The 22,555-nt window shown below is 39.5% G+C and overlaps 1 protein-coding gene across 10 annotated transcripts in view; it reads left to right on the top strand.

Annotated features, from left to right (window-relative positions):
- The window catches only part of LOC105466343 (activator of transcription and developmental regulator AUTS2), a 1,205,160-nt gene that overhangs the window by 301,966 nt on the left and 880,639 nt on the right, over nucleotides 1-22,555 (top strand). For all 10 annotated transcript variants that reach the window (XM_071094058.1, XM_011715337.3, XM_011715335.3 and 7 more), the window contains exon 2: nucleotides 10,094-10,306. In XM_071094058.1, coding sequence (XP_070950159.1) covers nucleotides 10,094-10,306 — 213 coding nt within the window. The remainder of the gene's footprint in view (nucleotides 1-10,093; nucleotides 10,307-22,555) is intronic.

Below are 22,555 nucleotides of genomic sequence, written 5' to 3'. Positions count from 1 at the left end.
GTTACTGTGTGTCCTCTACTCTGTTGTCTGCTAGGAATTCTGGCATGATGAAGTCATAGCTGTTGTCCTTATGGAGGTAATTCTGAGTATTACCAGGAAGATCTAGTTACTAATATTTTGATACAATGTAATAAGTACATTAATTCTTTTCATATCTTTTGCATACAGTGCATAATCAAAAAATGAGTAATGGTTGTTTCAACTTACTTTACCATCAACAGTGTGCAGTGGCTCCCATTTTTCCACACCCTCTCTGACAAGTACCTCTTGTCTTTTTGATAATACCCATCCTAACAGGTGCAAGATGACATCTCATTGTGGTTTTGATTTGCATATCCCAGATGACTAATGATGTTGAGCACGTTTTCATGTACTTGTTGACTATTTACATGTCTTCTTTGGAAAAATATCTGGTCAGATTTTTTTTTTAAAAAGAACATATTACATGTAGCAAGAATAATGGCTAATTAAAGCAAGTATCATTAGAATTACACATCCTCTCAAATGTGTGTGTGTGTTACTTTAGTGGATTAGATTTGAGTGGGAGGAAAAGCAATCGAAATTTGAGTGTTCTGCTTGTCTTCCTTCAGTTAGCAAACCAGGCTTCTGCCTTTGGGGAGGCCTGAGAATTGTATGGTGCTAATTTCTCTTCTGGCTGCCATTACACTATCTTCCGTTGTATGGTTCTTTTTGCCTTTTTGGACTCACCCTTTGTGTACGTCATTGCCCTAAGCCTTCACTGATGAGATTTTCTGCCTCAGTCATGCTGTGCTCAACTTTCAGAATGTTGTTATTACAGAGGAGTTAATTTTTTTTTAAGGTTTCCTTTTCGTCATGCTGTATTTCTCAGATTATCTGAAGGGACTGTAATCCAATTTTAGGAATCCTTCAGGGCTGAGAGCCTAAACTGTTTTAAGCAATAGCATCTGGTTGCCAGGGACTCAACTACTTTGAGCGTGTTAAGGTCTAACAGCAGCCAACTCTCAATTATCTGTGGGAATGGGAAACTGCTGGGATGTTTTCAATTCACAGAGTGTGCAAAAATCTCACTTAAACTGATAGTCGTGACCTCATTCCATAGCTGGGTTTAGGAGAGCTTCTCAGTGTCTAGCTTTGTGTTTTTGTTTTGTTCTCTTCTCACCTTTAACAGTGGTACTGCACCATTGACAGGTGCCTTTTATATACTGAATTTATCTGTACCTGATCTATTTTTTTAAACCTTGTCCCTCTCATCTTTATTTAGATTCCATATGTGTATCATTATGTACCTTAAGTATGTTTTAATAAATTGCCTCAATTCTTTTACATTTAGGAGCAGTAAAATTTATGTTTTCTTTCTTTGCTTATTGGCTCACGTGTTCATGGGAAGGAAAGTGGCCAAACAGTAATCAGGCTACCAGATAGAAAGATAAGAAAACTTTACAAAAGGTTAGCCTCTGAATAATAATTGAGAACTGCCTGTTAAAAGTGGGGAAAAAAAAAAAGATACAATACGAACTCTGCCTTGCTACCTTGTCACTGAAAATCAGGTGAAGGCCAGACAGTGCTCCTCAGTCAAGACATTCATGTTCACAACTGAGTTGTCTCCAGTGGAAATTTCATGGCTACTTTATGGCCTAAAGCCAGTCCTCCCAGAGTGTGGTCGTCCCTTGGTTTTACGATTCTAAAAGATGAGTTTCTTTTAATGAACACTGAATGTAATCTAGTTGTTAGGAAAGATTATATGCCAGTTGTGCATGATGGCAAGGGCTCCCGTTTTTTAAAAACCAGCTTTATGGAGGTATTATTTACATTCCAATAAACTGCACAGACTAACAATATATAATTTGATGAGTTTTGACATGTGTATATACCCATGAAACCACTGCCACAATCAAGACAGTAAACATGTTCATCACCCCAAAAGTTTCCTCATGTCCCTTTATAATCCCTTCTTCCTATCTCTCCCAGGAAGCCACTAGCCTGATTGCTGTTGCTATCAATTAGTTCATATTTCTTAGGATTTTATATAAATGGAATCATACAGAATATAATCTTTTCTGTCTGATTTCTTTCACTTGGCATACTTATTTTGAGATGTATTCATGTCACCTGTATCAGGAGGTTATTTCTTTTTATTGCTGAGTAGTACTCTTTTGAATGGTTACAACCACGGTTTGTTTATCCATTCACCTATTGATGTACATTTGGGTTGTTTGCAGTTTTAGAAACATTGCACATCTGCTAGGAGCATTCATATGTAGCTCTTCATGTAGACATGTACTTTAATTTCTCTTGGGGAAGTACCTAGGAGTAGAATGGTTGGATCACATGGTCCATGTACTTAGAACTTTTAAAGAAACCACCAAACTGTCTTCCAAAGTGGTTGTGCTATTTCATATTCTCACCAGTAGTGTACGTATGAGCGTCCTTTGCATCCTTGCCCACCCTTGGTAGGCTCATTCTTTTTTATTTTGGCCATTTTGTATGTATGTAGTGGTATCTCATTGTGGTTTTAAGTTGTATTTCCCTGATGACTACTGATGTTAAGTATCATTTTACGTATTAATTCACCTTCCAGACAGATGTCTTTTTTTTTTTTTTTTTTTTTTTTTTTGAGATGGAGTCTCGCTGTGTCACCCAGGCTGGAGTGCAGTGACGCAATCTCGGCTCACTGTAACCTCCACCTCCTGGGTTCAAGCGATTCTCCTGCCTCAGCCTCCAAGTAGCTGGGATTACAGGCACGTGCCATCATGCCCGGCTAATTTTTTTGTATTTTTAGTAGACACAGGGTTTCACCCTGTTAGTCAGGATGGTCTCGATCTTCTGACCTCGTGATCCATGCACCCTGGCCTCCCAAAGTGCTGGAATTACAGGCGTGAGCCACCACACCCAACCCCAGATATCTTCTTTAGCAAAATATCTTTTGCTTATTTAAAAAATTGGATTGTTTCCTTTTTTAGTTTTGAGAATTTTTTTTTTTTTTTTAAGATGGGAGTCTTGCTCCGTCGCCCAGGCTGGAGTGTAGTGGTGCAGTCTCGGCTCACTGCAACCTCTGCCTCCTAGGTTAAAGCGATTCTCGTGCTCAGCCTCCTGAGTAGCTGGGATTACAGGCGCCTGCCACCACACCTAGCTAAGTTTTGTATTGACCAGGCTGGTCTCGAACTCCCGAACTCAGGCAATCTGCCTGCCTTGGCCTCCCGAAGTGCTGGGATTACAGGTGTGAGCCTGCGTGCCTGGCCCAAGAATTTATTAAATTAATATATTCTATATCCAGAACTTATCAGATATACATTTAAAAAAATATTTTTCCATTCTGTGGCTTATCTGTTAATGTATTTTTTACTCTCCTGGTAACTGACAGAACAGTCACTTTATTTTCTTGACAGTGTCTTTTGAAGAGCAAAATTTTAATTCTTGATGAAGTATAATTTATCAGTTTATTATTTTATGGATTATGCCTTTGGTGTCATAACTAAGAAATCTTAGCCTAACTCAAGATTATAAGAGTTTTCTCTTAGAAGTTTTATGGTTTTAGGTTTTACATTCAGGTTTATAATATGGTTTGTGTTAGTTTTTTCTATTCAGATTCAAGTATGGATTAAAATTTTGCATGTGATTACCTATTCTATCACCATTTGTTTAAAAGACTTATTTTTCTGTAGAATAGCTTTTGCCTGAAAATCAGTTGTTGATATATGTGTGGGTCTCTTTCTGGACTATTCTGTTCCTGTGATCTGTTTTTCTATCTTTATGCCAATACAGTGATGCAATTTTAATGTGGTGTGAAAGATGGCAGTACAGAGCACCTGACTTGCTCCTCCTCTAAACTACTTTACTATAATAGTTCATTGATTTGCCTGTTTCTCTGGATAAGCAGCCTGAGTTTAGGAATTCTTTCTTAGATGTTTCCAACAGATGGCAATGTGTATGCACATAGTAGATGTTTTGATATTTGTTTTTAAAAGATGTGAACCTTAGGGATTAATGTTTGAATGCCATCCTGGATGCCTTGTACATTCCTACAGATAGTAGTCGTCTCTACTTTCTCAAAAGTTTAGACTCTGAAAATCTGTTCATGAAGTCCATTTGCTCAAAAGTCCAAAGTTGGGGACTGTTGTTAACATATCTATCTAGAGTTGGTAGTTTTCTAATGTTTCATTTCTTATCATTGGAGACTCATTATTGGTGGAATCAGTGTTTGTAAAACCATTCAAAAGCAAGTACAAATGGTATACAATAAACCAGCAAGGGATTTGACAGACCAAAATGACAGGGCACAACCATTATGTCATTGATGGGGACAGGCAAAGCAATTTTTTCTTTTTCTCATGGCTTCTTTGTTATTTTCTTTAACAATTTTCTTAAAGGTCTACTAAGATCAGATAACTAACTGAAGAGGCTCTGTTTAAATTGCAAGCCCCTCTCACACATATACACACAGTTGGGCACATGCAGACAAATATACACAAATGCTTTGTAAGTGATGGACTGCCCTCAGGTTAGTTTGCTTGGAAAAATCAGACGGAGACTTTCTATAACCCACTTCATGCGAGGCAGACAAATTGTGCCCTCATTTTCTATTGTCTCTGGCTTCATCTGTAATCAGCAAATGGAGCCCTGCAGCTTACATAGTGTTTCATCTGCAATTTGTTACTCTCCCTTAGTTTGCACAACACTGAACCATCTCATTTTGAAATTCAAGAGCGGTGAGGAGGCCTTTGGTGGAAGATTGTAATTTGGGAGAAGGGAAAGTCAAGAGCAAGATCGCTTATTCTGAAGAAGACTGGGTGTTGAAGGAAATTGCCTTTGTCAGTCTCTGAGCCTCTCCACATATGTGCTACTGTGACCCTGCCTTCCATCACCAGTGACCTAAAAATCACATAATTTCAACTATTCTCCAAACCTCTTCACATCTGTTGTGCATGGCTTGTATACTTACCCGCTCTATTGCCAGCTGATATGTCTAAATCTTTTTGCCGCTCAGCCAGCCTCCTGTTGGTGGCTCCCTGGCTTTCTTGCTTTCTTCCCTGCTTCTTTTATGACTGTCAAATGAATGCCTTAAAGCATTTTTTTTTTTTTTTTTTTTTTTTACAGATTTCTTTCTTATCCTTCTGCCTTCCTGCCTTTCTTTCCTAGTGCTTGTGTAGGGGAGGCAGTTTTTTATCTTTACCCTGTTAGGGTCTCTAGCTGAGCCTGAGTATTAAATTGATGTAAAATAGATTAACAGAAGAAAAGCATGTGGATTTGGACATGTCTATAGGAGCCCCCACAGGAAACTGAAGACCCAAAGAAGTGGCAAATGTTGAATGTTTATTTAGTAGGTTGAACAGAGTGGCAGTTGTGGAAAAGTAACTAAAATAAATGGTGAGGCTAAAGGAAGATAAGAGTTAATACGATCTGTTGGTACAAATTTTTCTGTTTGGACTCCCCATCTCTGGAAATGAGAAAATTTCTTCTTTCCTACTATAGGGAGATCATCTTTCACATGAGAGTTTTCTCCCATCTCAGGTGTTTCTGGTGATAATGTTTCTTTTCTCCTGTCTCTTTTGTATCTATTATTTTTCAAGTGCCTTTAGTTTAAAATAATCCTTAGGCCTAAATAGCATGTTTTGGGGTGGCATGTTCTGCCACTCTTCTTCATTTGCTAATGCTTTCCTTGCAAAACATGAGATACAATCATCTTATTTTCAAAAAAGTCTTCAGGTAGTTCTGACGGACAGTTTCTCTTGTGAACCACTAGCCTAGATCATGGTAGACGAATGAATCAACAGGCCTTTGAAAATTGCCATTCATTGATCCCAAAAAGTTCTTTTATATACCAGATAATTTCCTTCCCCATATTATAGCAATAGTGGAGACTGCCCAGGCTTCCTGAAGGAAGTTCTTAAATTACTGCTACTGGTTAGTTGGTGGTGGAGGAGAGCTTTGGTGGGTGTATATATACACACAATTACACATGCGTGTAGTCATGTATGCAACTCTTGTGACTGTTGATAAGATGATTACTTTATAATCAGTCTTTGTCTTTGATTCTTAATGCTTATAATAGATAGTTTTTTGTCATTTTTCCCTAAGACAGTCAATGAAAAAATTAAATGGTTGTTTTACTTTATAAATAGTAAGCAGTCAGTACATGTTTGTAGAGGGAATGAACAAACAGGGGTCTGGTTTATTCAGGATTTGTACCAAAAAGTCTATATAGTAATTTATAAATAAAGATCTACCTCTGAAAAAAATAATTGCTAGTCTTTGAAAATATAAACCTGTTACATAATAGAAAGTTTTTATAGACTCTTCATTTCTTCTTACCTCTTAAGCCACCACCTCTAGACACAGTTTGATCCTCTCTCTCTTCTTCCCTCCCCCAGAGTGGAAAATCTTAATATTAATTGGAGCTAAGATGATTGTACTACTGCTGCTAAGACTTCAGCAGGTCTCTTACAAGCTAATATCACGGCATGGGGTCCATTTGCTCTGTGTAGCTATTCTGCAGTGCAGTGAGAATTCCTTGATTAATATGCTACATGAAAATAAAATGGATTTGGAAAAAATTATAACATACTCTCATAAATATTAATTCACATTTGTATGGAATTGCACATAATTTTCAATATACTTTGGAAGCACCTTCAGTATGAAAGATTTGGTCTCCAAAGAGAATGGCGTAATTTTTTTAAAAGCACAGTGGACATGTTATTAAGCATCATATATTTATTAATCTGATACTCTACATGCATATGATGCATGGCAGTAGGTGGGTTGTGTGACAAAGAAAGGAGTTTTATACCCTATGGGGAGTTTTTATATTACACTTAGAAGTGGTACAATTTAATCACATTATATAGAAGCAGCCCATGATGGAACTCACCTGGCTCCCTCTGCTAGTGTTGCCATTATTCCTGAGTGTCTTTTTATGGAAGCTATTTTGGTTACATGTGAGACTAAACATGGAACATTTTTGAGCTGAGCAGATGCCTGGCATAGCTGACTGAAGTTGTGGACACTGGACACAGGAATTCAATTCAGCAGCCATTCATTGAACATTTACTACGTGTTAGGCATAGCATGCAAGGCTGTGAAATCAATGGCCATGTGCGCTTGCTTTGATCTCAACTTGTCCCCTAAAACACTTTTCACCACATCCTCATTGCCTCGGGAGAGCTACCTCTCCGATGGCAGAGGGTTAATCGTCTGTAGTGCTAGCAGCTGGAAGTTAGGCCAGAAGCCACTTATTTGCCTTGTAGACTGTTATCTTTGATATCTTCTTGCTCTAAGGATAAGGCCTTTCCCCTTTTCTGGGGTTTCTTGCTCTTTGCTGTGATCCTTCGTATATACCAGCAGTGCACACTAGATTCCTTGGTTTCCTGCTTCTATCACCTTTTCTGGCTTGCTACACTGTATATTAGAGACAGCTTAGGCTATTTTAAAATCAGTATTGTGCTTTATAGGTTTGGATGTTTTAACTAGTTGACTCCTTTATTTATGTATTTATTGACCACCTATTATTTGCCTGGCTTATGTGAAGCACTTATGTAAAGCTCTGGGGTTACTGAGGTGAACTACTTAGTCCCTGCCCTCTTTCACATTCTTTCAAGAGATTATGCACCCAGCTGCCTCAAGGCCTTTGCACAAGCTTTTCTCTCTGTTCAGCCTTTCAGATCTAGGTCAAATGGCAGTCATTTTCTCAGCTCTAACCCTCTCCTCTGGACTATATCATTTCCCTTAGTTTTAGCACCCATAACCTATCCTTTAGCACTGTTAACTTAGTTTGCAATGATATATTTGTGTGATTTGATTAGTATTTGTCCTGTAAATTCTAGGCTGTATGAGGGTGGTGACTTTTCCCCACACCATTATCATCCTAAACATAGGTCAGTGCTACGTTTGTACTTGGCATATACTAGGCACACAAAACATAGTTGTTGAATGAGTGAAGGCCTGAGAATAGAGTACTTTGTATTACAAGAAAAGTCTCCCTAAAAGTCATTGAACTAGGAAAGGGAGGAGTGTGTAAGAGAGGCCTTTTGAGGCCAAGGCAAATCAGTGTAAAGGCCTGCGTTAGTTTGTCCAGGCTACATTAGCAAAATGTCATAAACTGGGTTGCTTATAAACAAGCAACATTTATTTCTCACAGTTCTGGAGGCTGGGAAGTCCAAGGTTGAGGCACCAGCAGATTCTGTGTCTGGTGAGAGCTTGTTCCTCATGGATGGTGCCTGTTCTCACGTGGTAGAGGTGCAAACAGACTCCCTTAGGCCTTTTATTGGGGCACTAATCCCCTTCACAAGGGTTCCACCCTCATGATCCAATCAACTCCCAAAGTCCCCCATCTCCTGGCCAACATGGTGAAACCTCATCTCTACTAAAAATACAAAAAAAAAAAATTAACTGGGTGTGGTGGCAGGCATCTGTAACCCCAGCTACTCAGGAGGCTGAGGCAGGGAATCGCTTGAATGGGGAGGCAGAAGTTGCAGTGAGCCAAGGTTGTGCCATTGCACTACAACCTGGGCAACAAGAGCAAACTCTGTTTCAAAAAAAAAAAAAAAAAAAAAAAAAAAAAAAAAAAAAAAAAAAAATTCTAGGGAGACACAAACATTCAGATCATAATAAGGCTCAAGGTCTCAAACTAATAAGCATGGCTGATTTGGGGAGAGACATCAGGGAGTACCATGCATGTAAAGTTGGGGGTGCTGGGATATTGGAAGCAGCAGAATAGTTGCCTTGAGAAAATTGGATGTGAAAGGGAGGAAAAAGAGCGGTATTTTAAGGAGAAATGAGTGAAAGGAAATTTCTATTTTGGTTTTGTTTTATTTTTAAATGTACATTTAGATAGTAAATTTAATTGTTCATTTAAAAATAACTAAAATAATATAATTGGATTGTTTGAAATACAAAAGATACACGTTTGAAGTAATGGATAACCCCATTTACCCTGATGTGATTATTACACATTGCATGCTTGTATCAAAACATCTAATGTAAGCCATAAATATATATGCCTACTATGTACCCCAGAAATTTAAAAAAAAAAAAATTTAAGTGCATTGAGGACTACAGAAACTGAGGAACTGTGGTGAGGCTTCATGAGGGGGATTTTCTGTGTTAAGAGGATTAGATCCACTAGTTTCAAAATAACTGAGTGCCAAAACATTTTCATTTTATTCCTTAGTGTGTGCATCATTTCTCACAGAGCATAGGATATTTGCATGTATGTGATTTGTTTGATGTTCTGAGAGCCCATTTTGCACGTGGTCTCAGAGTTGTAGTGACTTACTCCATGTCTCATCATGAATAATGTCAGTGTCTGGGCACTAAAAGCCCAGGTGTTTTGGAACATTGGTGTGAAGTGAGCTGCCTGGAGGCACAGAACTCTATCAGGTTATGTGGCCTGAAATGCTCACCTGTAGTTTCTACAGATACAGTTCCTCATTCAAGGACATTGATTTCCCATTTCCTACCCACCTCCCCATCCCCAACCACACACAGGAATAAATAAAAAGTTGCTGTTGATCTTGGTGGTAATATTGTTGTTACATTTTGCAAAGAAAATGGAAATAAGGATGCTTAGAGAAACGTGGTAAAAAAATATAATGCATTAAGGAAACATTTTAATCATATGAGTAGATAGTTCCTTTCTTGCTGGCTCACATCCACCTGGACCTGATAAATTCAACTGGGTGCTATTTCTTTTGAATTGAGCATACACTTAGTGCTCATTTTCTGAAACATAATTGATGTACCAACATGGGAAATGAGTAGATTGCACTTCCTTGGGGAATGTCATTGTGTGCTGGACCCAACACCAAATCAAACAGAAAGCTACTATCCCAGGGAGCAGTGAAATCACTTTTGATGCATATCCTTGTGTTTAGTTTTCTACCCAGTAATAATAGAAAGGATTTGTATATTTGTATATATTTATATATTTGTGATGGCATTAAGGATTCAGGAAAATTGAAAGCCATGTTTCTTAGTTTTAGGTCTTCTCATATCCCATTTTCCTATCCCTCTTCCACTTAGTAGTAACACTCTTTAGTATTTAGCCTGTATTTTGGGTGTGACCCTAGATACCTTTGTAACCACCACTTCCCTTTCCTTCTCTTCTTTCCTACAGAAAGATGTAGCACTTAAGCCTCAGGAACGTGTGGAGAAACGCCAGACGCCCCTGACCAAGAAGAAACGAGAAGCACTTACCAATGGCTTGTCCTTTCATTCAAAGAAGAGCAGACTCAGCCACCCACACCACTACAGCTCAGATCGAGAAAATGACCGCAATCTCTGCCAGCACCTTGGGAAGAGAAAGAAAATGCCGAAGGCACTCAGACAGGTGAGGACGCTTGGGTTCGCTCTTTACTGTGGCCGCAAAATTCTTTCCTTAGGTGCTTCCTCCACTGTGGTTCTTCGTAACAGGTGGAGAAGATACCTTGGTGGGATGCTGAAGTGGTTGTCCAACAAAGCTGTGTGCGTGCTTTTAAAAGAATCTAAAACCCAATCTCAGTGCTTTTTATGGGGATTTGAAACTTCAGCATGGTGCTCTTTCAATCAGATATGCTTTGTGCAACAAAGCTTGATATTAGTGGTACTGGTATTTAGGGCAGACTGGTCTTAATAGTTGTCAAGATGGATTGGCTTGTAGGGGAGATATCTTTGCAATTAGGATAAATGGAACAGGTAGATTTCATCACGTACATTGTGCATCTCATGGTTCTAAGGTGCTAAAATGATTGCCTGTGTGTGAGAAGTGCCTTGCTAAGATTTATATTTTCCGGGAAAGCTCAGATATTGTGGCATCTGGGAAGGCAATGGCAAATAAATGAATTTGCCTTTTGGTGTCTTAGTTGTTCTCCATAGGCTATAATTCAAGACTATCTTTGTGATCTGTTGATTGTATAAACGTCTGATAGTGAGGCTTACTGGCCTGTTAATAATTAGGTTTCAATGATCCACAAGAAAGTATAGCTCTTGGCATTTGGGAAGCCTTTCTGCCTGTGGAAATCCCCACATGAGATGGATTAATAATGAGATATGAAGCTGTTTATAGCAGTTCTTCTGCACAAATCCAGAGGCTTCAGTGCCTGTCAAGTTAGTTACCTGTGTCCTGGGTGTGTTTTATTTAGTTTTTGGCAGGACCATTGGGTAGGATTGACTATTACTGAAGAAAGCAGAGGAAGGAATTGTGGTTTACAGAGCAGGTGCTGCTAATTAGAAGTGGAACAGGTAATTTTTGGTTTGCAGATGTTTCTCTGCAGAGGCAGGGAGATCTGGGATCAAACAAAACAATGGTTCCCAAACCTCACAGATCTTTAGAATAATTAATGAGGGCTACTAAACCCAAGTTTCTGGCCATTCTTTAGGACCTAATGACATTTGTAATTTTAGGAAGTTTCCTATTTGAAAACAGCCTGCTTGGAAGTCACTTCTTACAAAGAATCAAGAGTGTATTTGGGTGATGGCTTTTAGTTAAAAGATTGGAAAGATCGAAAGCCTCAATAGGATGTAGTGGGCAGTGTGGTGTCAGAATTCTGCCTCATACATAGTGAAGGATATAATCCTGGTAAAACATCTGGGGTGATGGGTTTCAGATGGACCCAGAAGGCTTCCAAAGTAATACCCTAAATCTGACAACCAGCGCAGTGTTTCTAAAGGTACACTTGTGTCCTGAAACGCCAGACTGGAGTTATAATAGTAATGATTAACATTCACCTAATGCATACCATGCTCCATTCAGTGAGGGAGTTTTTGTAGTATAACCTATAATTTGTACAACAACCCTGACTAGTAGGTAATATCATGGTTACTTAACAGCTGTGGAAACTAGGGCTCAAAGAGATAAAGTGACATGTCTGAGGCCTTGGCAATGAGGGAAGGAGCCGGGGTTTAGACTCAGATATCTCTAGTTCCGTGGCTTGCTCTGTTTTCCATATTTGGATGAAGTTTTATTTATTTTTTTCCCGATAGGGAGTTGGGGAGAGGGAGAAAAGCCTAAGTTCTATAAAAGGTGATGTTCCTGTGGTATTTGTGACTCCTAATTTATGCCTCTCTGTGTGAGATACGTGAGAAAAGTAATCTCAGTGGAAAGAGATTGCAGTGTAACCACCCCCCTCTCCCTCAGGGCCCCCCGTCTCCCTCAGGGCCCCCGTCTCCCTCAGGGCCCCCTCCCAGCGGGGTAAGAAGGAAGGCTTCTTATTCTGAGTTAACACCAAGCTGCGGATCTTCATCCTTGAATCTTTTTATTCTAGACATGATCTGACTTTTCTATTTTGTGTCCTCAAAATTATTCTTTCTATTTCTTTCTACTTCTTCAAGACTTTCAGGGTCCTCTGGTGACAGAGTTTTATGATCGGAAAAGAAGACTAGGACTTAAGCATCTTAAATTTGAGTAGCTTTTGGTTTTAATGGCCAACTTTCTAGTACTAATGGTATTTGAAATCAAAGCTATCTTTGTTTTAGGTAACATATTTAGAAAAGCAAATATTTTGACTCTTTATGAGTCATGGAGAAGGAAAGCATGAATTGTATCTTTGGCCCTATGTAAAACTTTTAAAAACAAGGACTATTTTCTTATCTTTAGTGTTGATGCCAAAATATGCTATCCAATCAATTGTTATATTTTTGGTAAGAAGGAATGCAGAAGGTGATAACTGAGATAAGGCCATAATACTTCTCATTTTTAATATTCTTAGAATCACTGTGCCATTATGAAATCCCAAACAAGTCACCGTCTGGTAACTGCCCATCTGGAAAATGAAGGGCTTGGACTTGAGTGTTTCTTAGGCTCCTCCCTCTGGGTCCCATCGTTTTTTAAATTTATGAATAACACAAATACAGTGTTGTAGAGGTCTGTAAAGGAGTCTGTAGGTCTGAAGGTAATGCTGTTTTGGAGTCAGTCTGTAACTGATAGGCTCTGTGAAGACATTTATTTTTAATATTTTTTTTCTTTAAAATTTTGTTTTCATGTAATAGGAAGACATTTAAAGGAGAGGTGTAGGATGCATTTTGTAGTGGGAGGGAGGGGAGTGGTCCATTGTGTGTCAGCCCAGACAAATGCCATCTGTTATGTGATCATTGGTAAAGAGTGACACATGAGTGTTTAATGACCACAGTAGATGTTCAAAAAGCTTGTCTGAAGAATACGTGTGATTGCTTTCCTATCATCCTAGATGCCTGTAAATATCACAATTACTTTATTGCCTGCCTTTGCCTCTTATCAGGTAAAGAAACTGAATCTGACCATCTTAGCTGGGAGGGGACCTTGAGATGAGAGTGAGCTTTGGGGAGCATTTCTGCATTAATGGATTGTCATTTAGTGCCTGTTCTTGAGAACTACAGATGAAATAGGGAAGAGGCGAGAACTTAGCCTTTATTTCTGACTTGGTGAGAGTGAATTAGGTTTGCATCTTATTAGGAAATGGTACTTCCTGAGCAGACAACTTAATGCATAGCTTTCCTGTAATTATGGGAAGATGTTACTCCTTAGTAGAGAGGAAATAATAGGATTTTTTTTTCTGAGACTCCGTTGAAGACAACTAATCTTTTTACTCTGAGAGTGCAATTATAATACTTTTATAGGAAAGATGTGTAGTTCTAAAACCAAACTGCTTATTCCTTCACTTGCCTGGTTATAAAACCCAAGTTCTTGTGATGTTGTTCCATACTGCCAAAAGAAAGCTTTTAAACTGACACTTATTTGTTGGATTATGTTTTTAAGTATAAATACATACTGCCTTAGAAGATGCTGAGGTGGCACCTGTCTTGGCAAATGGTTGCACTTTTTGATATGAGAAATTTGAATACTCTTCTTACTTCCCAAAGGGGTTAAAAATTATGAAGAAATGAATAAGTTACCTCTTATACAACTCTTGTACAAAATAGAGCATGTCTTTCTGACCTCTGTAAATTAACTACTTGTTCATGATGTAAGCACTTAGACATGGTATATAAAAAGTTTTATCATTTACTTACAAGGACATGGTACTTTTTTTTTTTCTCGATGGAGATATGGGGGTGGGAAAAGCAAAAGAGGTTGCAGAGGTCCTCTCCTTAAGGAGCTTTATTCTCTAATTGAGGGACTAAGTCACAATGAAACCACTGAGGAACACAAGGAAGTCACGTGTTGCTAAACCGATAAGCCAAATTATAACTTCCTGAGAAGGACTTTGGGAAAACTTAACCCTTCCTAGGGCATTGAGTTTAGTTTCAGTATGTCTAACTTCTAGACCATGGGGAATTCTTTAAAAATTTAGGACTTTGTAGTTTAAAACACACACAGAGAGCAAAAGGGTTTTAAAAATAGAGTACCAATGATGAAAAGTTGATGAGCATTCGGAGAACTCTCAGATTTGGCTCTGACTGGATTTCTAAATCTCCATTTAGTCCATTAGTTTGTCCTTTCTCTGTAGTATGAACTGAGCCAGAGGACATATGCTTAGTGAGCTAGAAGGCATTCTTAGGTTATATGAACTCTTCTAACAGACACCAAGATGAATCATCAAAATAAATCCTGTGGTCTGCCTCCTTCACTGAATTTTAGGTGCCAAAAAGCCATTCATCTTAGGGCAGAATTTCCTAAAGAAAGAGGCAACCTGTTGAGATTGCTTTAGTCAAAGAAGAACATCATTTTAGAGGAAAGTGGAGGAATTTGTGAATATTTCAGGATCCTATTGGTAGACTCTAACCTTGTTGGTAAGGATGGCTTATGTGGGAATGCCTTATGTGGTTTAAAATCTTTATACTAGTTAATCTGGGTAGGTATTTCTTGTTAGGAATAAAAATTTGCTCTTCTCTCTCTGAAAATGTAGTGTGGTGGGAGATTTATAGTTGACATTGGAAACTGTAGACACCAAAAGTGTCTACTGCTTTCTAGGAAGAAGAGGGATCTACCCCAGTGCCAGGCATTTAAAATTAGATATATTACTAGAACTCTGCATGGTGGTTGCATCTGCTTCGTGTATTGACATTTCACGTTGGTCTTCCTTGGAGTAAGTGATAGTGGTGCTGTAGACTAAGAGCCCAGGTGACTGGGCCACCCGCTCTTTCCACCTGTCCTGATGGAACGGTCTATCCCAGCCCATGGTCTTTCCTGTTGAGAGTGTTTGCTACCAGAGGCTGGTCCCTTATTTCAGCACGACTTAGACTTACTCCTGTTGTCTGAGGAGCTTTCTGTCAAATTTACTAGTAGAAATTAACTTGCAAAGGAGGATTTATAATGGAAAACTTTGGTTAAACAGATCCAGTTCAAGTCTCATTTCTGAAGATCTGCTAATTAGTTTTTGATGGAAATCTAGGCCAAAAATCACACAGGTATTTATCTAGCTTGACTCCAGAGCCTACCAGTTTCTGGAAATCAGAGCATTTGAGACACTAATGTAATTTGGGATTTTACTGTCATAATGAAAAGACATAAACTTTGCTATGTGCTCTTTCATACATACTTTTGTTATAATAGTTAGATGTCTGCTGGTACCTTGAACTAGTATTAAGAAATGTCAGTTAAACCATTTTTACCTCATACTTCAAAATTTCAAGTTTAACATGTTAATTGGGATTTCATTTGCTTTTGAAAAATTGTGTAGTCATGTGAAGGTTACAAGCTAAGATATCAAATAAAATTCTTTATATGTTTTTCCCTTTTATGAATTTAAGTTGCATACTACTTATTCCCCTTGCCTAAAGTGCAGAAATAAGAAAAACCATAAGGAAACATGGAGAGAATAAAAGATTGGCTTATGATCTCTCTTGGAATCTTGATTGACTTGAATAAGAATAAGATGCTAGTTTTAACATCAGGTAATTGAGGAACCCCAATCTAGGCTTGTCTCTGTTCAGGAATTATTCATGTATTATATTGGAAGTATTGGTTTGTAACTGGGATTGGTAACCCCGACACTAATATAATAATGAGTTATATGAAAGATGTTTTGCTTTTGTTTTTATCTTGAGCATTTGGAAACAGGTTTATTGGAATTTTTCATTTTGTGTCTTTTGACTCTACTTCGTTGCTATGAGCCCTGAATGTTGGGAATAGTGAGCATAAACATCAGTTAACTTCAGTGAGATACATCTTTGAAATGTTATGGCCAGTAATAATTTTATCCTAAATGACATTTGTAATTTTAAATAAAAATTTAGTAAAAATTGACTATAAAAAGGACATAGCACATGTATTAGGATTCTCTGGAGAGCAAGTACCAACAGATTATATATGTAGATAGATAGTAGAGAGATAAGAGGGGATTCATTTGGGGAATTTGTTCACATGATTATGGGGGCTGAGAGGTCCCATAACAGGCCCTCTGCAAGCTGGAGACACTGGGATTCACAGTATGACTCAGACCAAGTCTGAAGGCCTGAGACTGGGGTAGTCCTTGAATCCAAAGCCTAGAGAGCCTAGAGTTTTGATGACCAAGGACAGGATATTATTTTTTATTTTTTATTTTTTTTTGAGATGGAGTCTCGCTCTGTCGCCCAGGCTGGAGTGCAGTGGCGCAATCTCAGCTCGCTGCAGGCTCTGCCTCCCAGGTTCCCGCCATTCTCCTGCCTTAGCCTCCGGAGTAGCTGAGACTACAGGCGCCCGCCACCATGCCCGGCTAATTTTTTGTATTTTTAGTAGAGATGGGGTTGCACCATGTTAGCCAGGATGGTCTCGATCTCCTGACCTTGTGATCCACCGACCTCGGCCTCCCAAAGTGTTGGGATTACAGGCGTGATTCACCGCGCCCGGCCAAGGGCAGGAAATTATATCCCAGCTCCAGGAGAGAGAGAGACCATTTCGCCTTTCGTCTGTTTTTGTTTTATCTGGACCCCCGGCTGATTGCATGTGCCTGCCCACATGGAGGGCTGATCCTTCCCCACTTAGTTCACTCAGACTCAACATGCCCATCTCCTCTGGAAATACCCTCAGAGACACACCCAAAGATAATGCTTTACCAGTTCTCTGGGTATTCTTTAATCCAGTCAAGTCGACACCCTAAATTAACCAAGACAGCACATTAACTACCACCTCATAAAATAAAACCTGCAGAGAGAAAATAAGCTGAATGGGTAAAGGAACTGCAATGAAAAGAATGGGCAGTAATTCAGCTTGGGTGATCCTGATTCCTATAGGAGTTGTTCCATAAAACAGTGACCTTTTATGTTTCCCAAAGTAAGAAAATTTTATATGTGTATGTGTGCCTGCAGAACTTTATTAAGGGCCATTTGAATCCCATATATTGTTAGAGGAGTTAAGAAAGATAAAGCGATAGGAGTGATTTTCAACTGTGGCTCCCATGAATTTCTACAATGTCAGTGATTGAAGAACGAGGGAACACATCTTTCTTTTAATAAGGCCTAGCCAGTGCACTTTTGGTAGTTGATGAGGGTAGGATAGAAATCCCTTTCTTTATTTAAAACTGTGCATTTTTGTGATGATTAAATTTTACATTTTTCCCTCTTGTGATGATATAAAGTTATCTGCATGTGGCCAGATCTCAGCTACATAACATGAAATAAGCCTCTGTATGTTCTGCATTCTAATCTCTGTTCACAGCAATCCTATATCCACACAAGTCTGTACATGACAGGTAATGAGTGGGAAGTGGGAGGAGATGGGTGACTGTGTGGTTTGCAATAGTGGTGGTGGGGAGCTGAGCAGATGGTTGTGATAGCCACATGCTGCGTGATTCCCGTGGGAGTTGATGGTGGTGACAGGCGACTCACAATGTGCTATTTACAGTTTGGGTTTGCAGTCTTTCGGTGACATCTGAATGCTCTTTAGCAACTGCTTTCATTACTGCCTTTCGAGGAGCTGTTAATTGAAAATGAAATTGTGGGTGGGCTTTAAGACAGGCAGGCGCAGGCAATTCTGTGTGGTAAATGTTACTTGAGAACTGTTGGATGTCTTCATGCCCAATTTGTAATTCATTTTCTAAGACTGTAAAATCCAAAGGTGCATTTGGAGATTCAGTTATGTTACACATAGGCAAAGCTGATTGTCACACCTTGCCCAAAGGGTCAAACGTACAGTTATTGGGACGGGTGCTGTGGTTCATGCCTGTAATCTCAGCACTTTGGGAGGCTAAGGTGGGAGGATTACTTTGAGCACAGGAATTCAAGACCAGCCTGGGCAATATGATGAGACCTTGTCTCTAGAGAAATAAAAAAATAGCTGGGCGTGGTGATGCATGCCTGTGGTTCCAGTTTCTTGGGATGCTGAAGTGGGAGGATTATGAGAGCCCAGGAAGTTAAGGCTGCAGTGAGCTATGTTCACACCACTGCACCCCAGCCTTGGCAACAGAGCAAGACCCTGTCTCCAAAAAAAAAAAAAAAAAAAAATACACTTATTTGCCTGGAAACCAACCTAGGGGAATGCTTGGCGATCCCAGCTGCCTGCTCGTGTCTTACCTTGTGTGGTTCTCTTTAAATGTATACAACTGTGTGAGGTTCTTATGTGAAATCTGTTGACATCTTATAGTGTTCTGTGTGAGTTTATTGTAGGACTTCATCCTCCTTTCTTCCTTTAGCTCTTCATATAGTTACTATGCAGGAGTAAATGTTTATTTGTTCTCTTGAAACTTGGGATACATTTTTCCCTCGGTATCCAAGGAGGATTCTTTCCAGGACTCCTCCTGGATACTAAAAGCTGTGGATGATCAAGTTCCTTATATAAAATGTTATAGTATTTTTATGTAACCAGCGCACATCCTCTCACAAACTTTAAATCATCTCTAAATTATTTATAATACCTAATACAATGTAAAAACTATGCAATTCATTATTATATTGCATTGTTTAGGCAATAATTACAAGAAAAAGAGCCTGCACATATCCAGTATATAAGTGACCGTTGTAGGCCTAACCACATTTTTGATCTGCCATTGGTTGGATCCATGGATACAGAGGGCCAACTGTGTTATATTCAAGTTCTTACATATAACACTGTTTCTTGTAAACCTTCTCATGTGATACAACTCTGTTGAAGGCAGTTGGAGCCTGGAAGCAAACAAGAGAAGAAGGAAGAGAGAGGGTGGATTTTATTGGACTTTGACAGTGGTTGATGATCTTGATTCTCTTATGGCTGCCCCCAGCTGCAGGATTGTGATTTGTTTCTCATCTTCAGAGTTGTTTGCTAAAGCATTAGTAGCATTACTGAAATGGTAGCTTTTGTAAATGTTTATATGTTGAATTGTTTTATTGCCCATAGCTTTGCACAGAAATCTTGTGCTGAACAAGGAATGACCTCCCTCTTGGAAGTGCTGTTAACTCTCTTCTTAATTAAATATGAATATAGATGCGGTATTACTGCATTTTTAAAGCTTTCCCTTGAACATTTCAGTGAACACTGTCTGGGACAAAACCATGCTGAATTATACGCTTTGACAACTATCGCTCTTTGCTCTTAGAGACCCCCCGAGGCTTGGGGTGAGGAGACATATCCCTTGCTGTACTTAACCCTCAGTCCCATTAGACCTGCTTTGCCACAGGAACCCTGCTGTTTTAATGCATTTGAGCTGCTGCTGGGTCCTAATGATGTTTAAAAGAACCTGTCTTGGTATTCTAAATGAACTCTGGAGCATTGCCTATTGATGCAAGTGTTGATGATTTTGTATCAGGCAGATATTACTTTGTTATTAACTCTGGGGCTTTTTACACCTAGGGGTGTGCATCCTCACACTAGTGCTCACAGAGACACACACAGGAGCAGAAACCAAAATAGCTCACAAATGTGGGCAAGTCCTGTGGGGGCCCACCTGATGTCTCTCAGGAGGCCTGATGAGCTGTGCCATGTGGCCTTCTAGAACATTGTACCTGCATTCATTGATCACAGCTCTGCAGAAGCTGCCACTTCTCCTATGTGCCTGCCTGCAGTGATGCTGATGTAGCAGGTCATTCTGTAATCACTGTTTGCACCTGCGTTTGCTCAGGAAGTGCTTGTGTCATACATCTTGAAATCATGTAGTACAAACCTGGGCAGGTCCTAATTGCTGGTGATGGTTCTGAGAGGCTGAGATTGGCTATAATTAGATAGAATAGCAATTAGCTACATTTTCTGAGTAGGGAACATACAGAATAATGTATCTCAAAGGGAGATCTTTGGACCCCTATGTCAGAACAACTGTGGATCTTTTGTTAAAATGCAGATTCCCAGGTAATCACCTTGGCATAGTCCCTTGGGTGGGGATCAGGGTGTGGCAACAAGGAACTGGAATTCCTTCGGTGACTCCAGTACAGGTGCTGCAAGTGCTATATTTTTAAATAAACTGTACTTATTTTTTGTTTTCAATTAAAAATTGCAATATTGTTAGCAAAACTTGGGAAGAATCTTAAAATTGTAAAAACACATCTGTGGAAATTAATTTTGTCAATGATTGGATCATATTTTTGTTCTGTACATTTACTAATTGAATTATCTTCCAAAATGTATTGGCAAGAAAGAAATGTTTCTACCAGGTGATGTATTATTATTATTATTAAAAAAAAATGGTGTTTTCAAAATAGCTACTTTTTCTAGGTGTTTACTAAGATGGACCTGATATAATAATTGTATTCTAGTATTCTCTCCTTAGGCCCACTGGCTCACTCAAATAATAGCTGTTTATAAAGATGCTAACTGGAATTTTTTATTTTTCACTTTTTTAAGTTCTGATTTCTTGTTTTTTCCCTTCTGTAGACAATGATGATGAGTTCTTAAGGTTTATACATTTTTTGAACTCTTCAAATTACAAAAATTGGCAATATTTGGTGCTGGGGGTCAAGTGTGAAAGAAATCTGAAAATATTGCCCTTATCAGTGGAGACTAAAGACTGTTTGTTATTTTCTTCATTACCAGCAAAGCTTCAGTTTAATAAAAATATAATAGAATTTACGGTTTTGATTCCACAAATTCAAAAAGAAATATTTTCCTTTCTAAAGCCCAACAGAATAAAAATTCTCATAAGAAGTTTTGTTTAAGTAGCAAAACCTATTCTTACGATTTAACAATTGCCTGAGATATGTCAACAGTAGGTAGCATTCGTTTTTTTATATATTGCTATGAGGCCAAGAATGCTATTTCCCTGGAGATTAGTGCAAAATAATCTACTGAATAGTTGCTAATGAAATTATCATATGAGAAAGATTATTAATAATGACTTTTGATTTTAAAAAACACTATCATCACATTTCCCTAAGAAATAATGATGATGATGAGAAAAGCAGTTGCTTTGAAATATAAAGCTGGGTGGTAATGGGCCTGGTGTGCACTGCTGGAAGATTGAATGGTACTTTGTGAAACTTCAGCAGCCCACTTGCATAATTTATCATTACCTGTCCCCTGCCTCTCTCTACTTAATTCTGAATTTGTATTTCTCAGATAAACATGGCAGTAGGGAAGATAGGGAAAGGTGTCGAGGGGATGTGATTCTATGGATATTTTTTAAGGGGAATGTATTGGTGTCATGGGATCCTTGGAATGTCACCTTGCCAGCTGGAATCCTCTGTGGCAGGTGTACCTTCTGCCTGAGTATTGCTCATGCTCACTGGGCTTGTTCTGCCCAGTTGGCCCGGCAGGCTGCACTTGGCTCATGCTACTGGCCTGGATCCCACACCTGCCAAGGGCGAGCCAGGCGTAGAGTGGCAAGGGGTGTGTGGGTGAGTGTATTAGTCCTTTTTCATGTTGCCAATAAACACGTAGCCGAGACTGGGCAATTTACAAAAAAAGAGGTTTAATGGACTTACACTTCCACATGGCTAGGGAGGCCTCACAATCATGGCAGAAAGCAGTGAGGAGCAGGTCACATGTTACATAGGTGTCAGGCAAACAGAGAGAGCGCTTGTGCAGGGAAACACCTGTTTTTATTTTATTATTTTATTTTTTATTTATTTGAGACAGTCTTGCTGTGTCACCCAGGCTGGAGTGCAGTGGTGTGATCTAGGCTCACTGCAACCTCTGCCTCCTGGTTTAAGCGATTCTCCTGCCTCAGCCACCAAGTAGCTGGGTACAGGCACCTGTCACCACACCCAGCTAATGTTTGTATTTTTAGTAGATACGGGGTTTCACTATGTTGACCAGGCTGGTCTTGAACTCCTGACCTTGTGATCCACCTGCCTCGGCCTTGCAAAGTGCTGGGATTACAGGTGTGAGCCACCACGCCTGGCCTGAACCTCCTGTTTTTAAAACCATCAGATCTCATAAGAGTTACCCACTATCACAAGAACAGCATGGAGAGGACCTCCATGATTCAATTACTTCCCTCCAGGTTCCTCCCACGACATGTGGGAATTGTGGGAGTTACAATTCAAGATGAGATTTGGGTGGGGCCATAGCCAAACCGTATCAGTGAGTGAGCTTGGGGTATGGCCGCTGCGCACAGCCAGACATGCCTGCTGCTGTGGCAGGGTGGGCAGCCCCAGGCACCGGAACAGTTGCTGGCTCCATGCGAGGCTGTGGCTGGACAAGATGCACTACACGCGACTTCCACTGTGGGCACCCCTGTCTGAATGAGGGCAACAAGGTGGCACTCAGAAGCTTGGAGACGCCAGGAACCACAGAGCCCCAAAGAGGGTGTCACAGCCCTGGCTCAGGGAGCCCCTAGGTCTGGGCTCCCCAAAGGGCTGCAGC

The sequence above is a fragment of the Macaca nemestrina genome, chromosome 4 (assembly GCF_043159975.1).
Source record: "Macaca nemestrina isolate mMacNem1 chromosome 4, mMacNem.hap1, whole genome shotgun sequence".
NCBI classification, from domain to species: Eukaryota; Metazoa; Chordata; class Mammalia; order Primates; family Cercopithecidae; genus Macaca; species Macaca nemestrina.
This window is presented reverse-complemented; position numbering and strand designations above follow the sequence as displayed.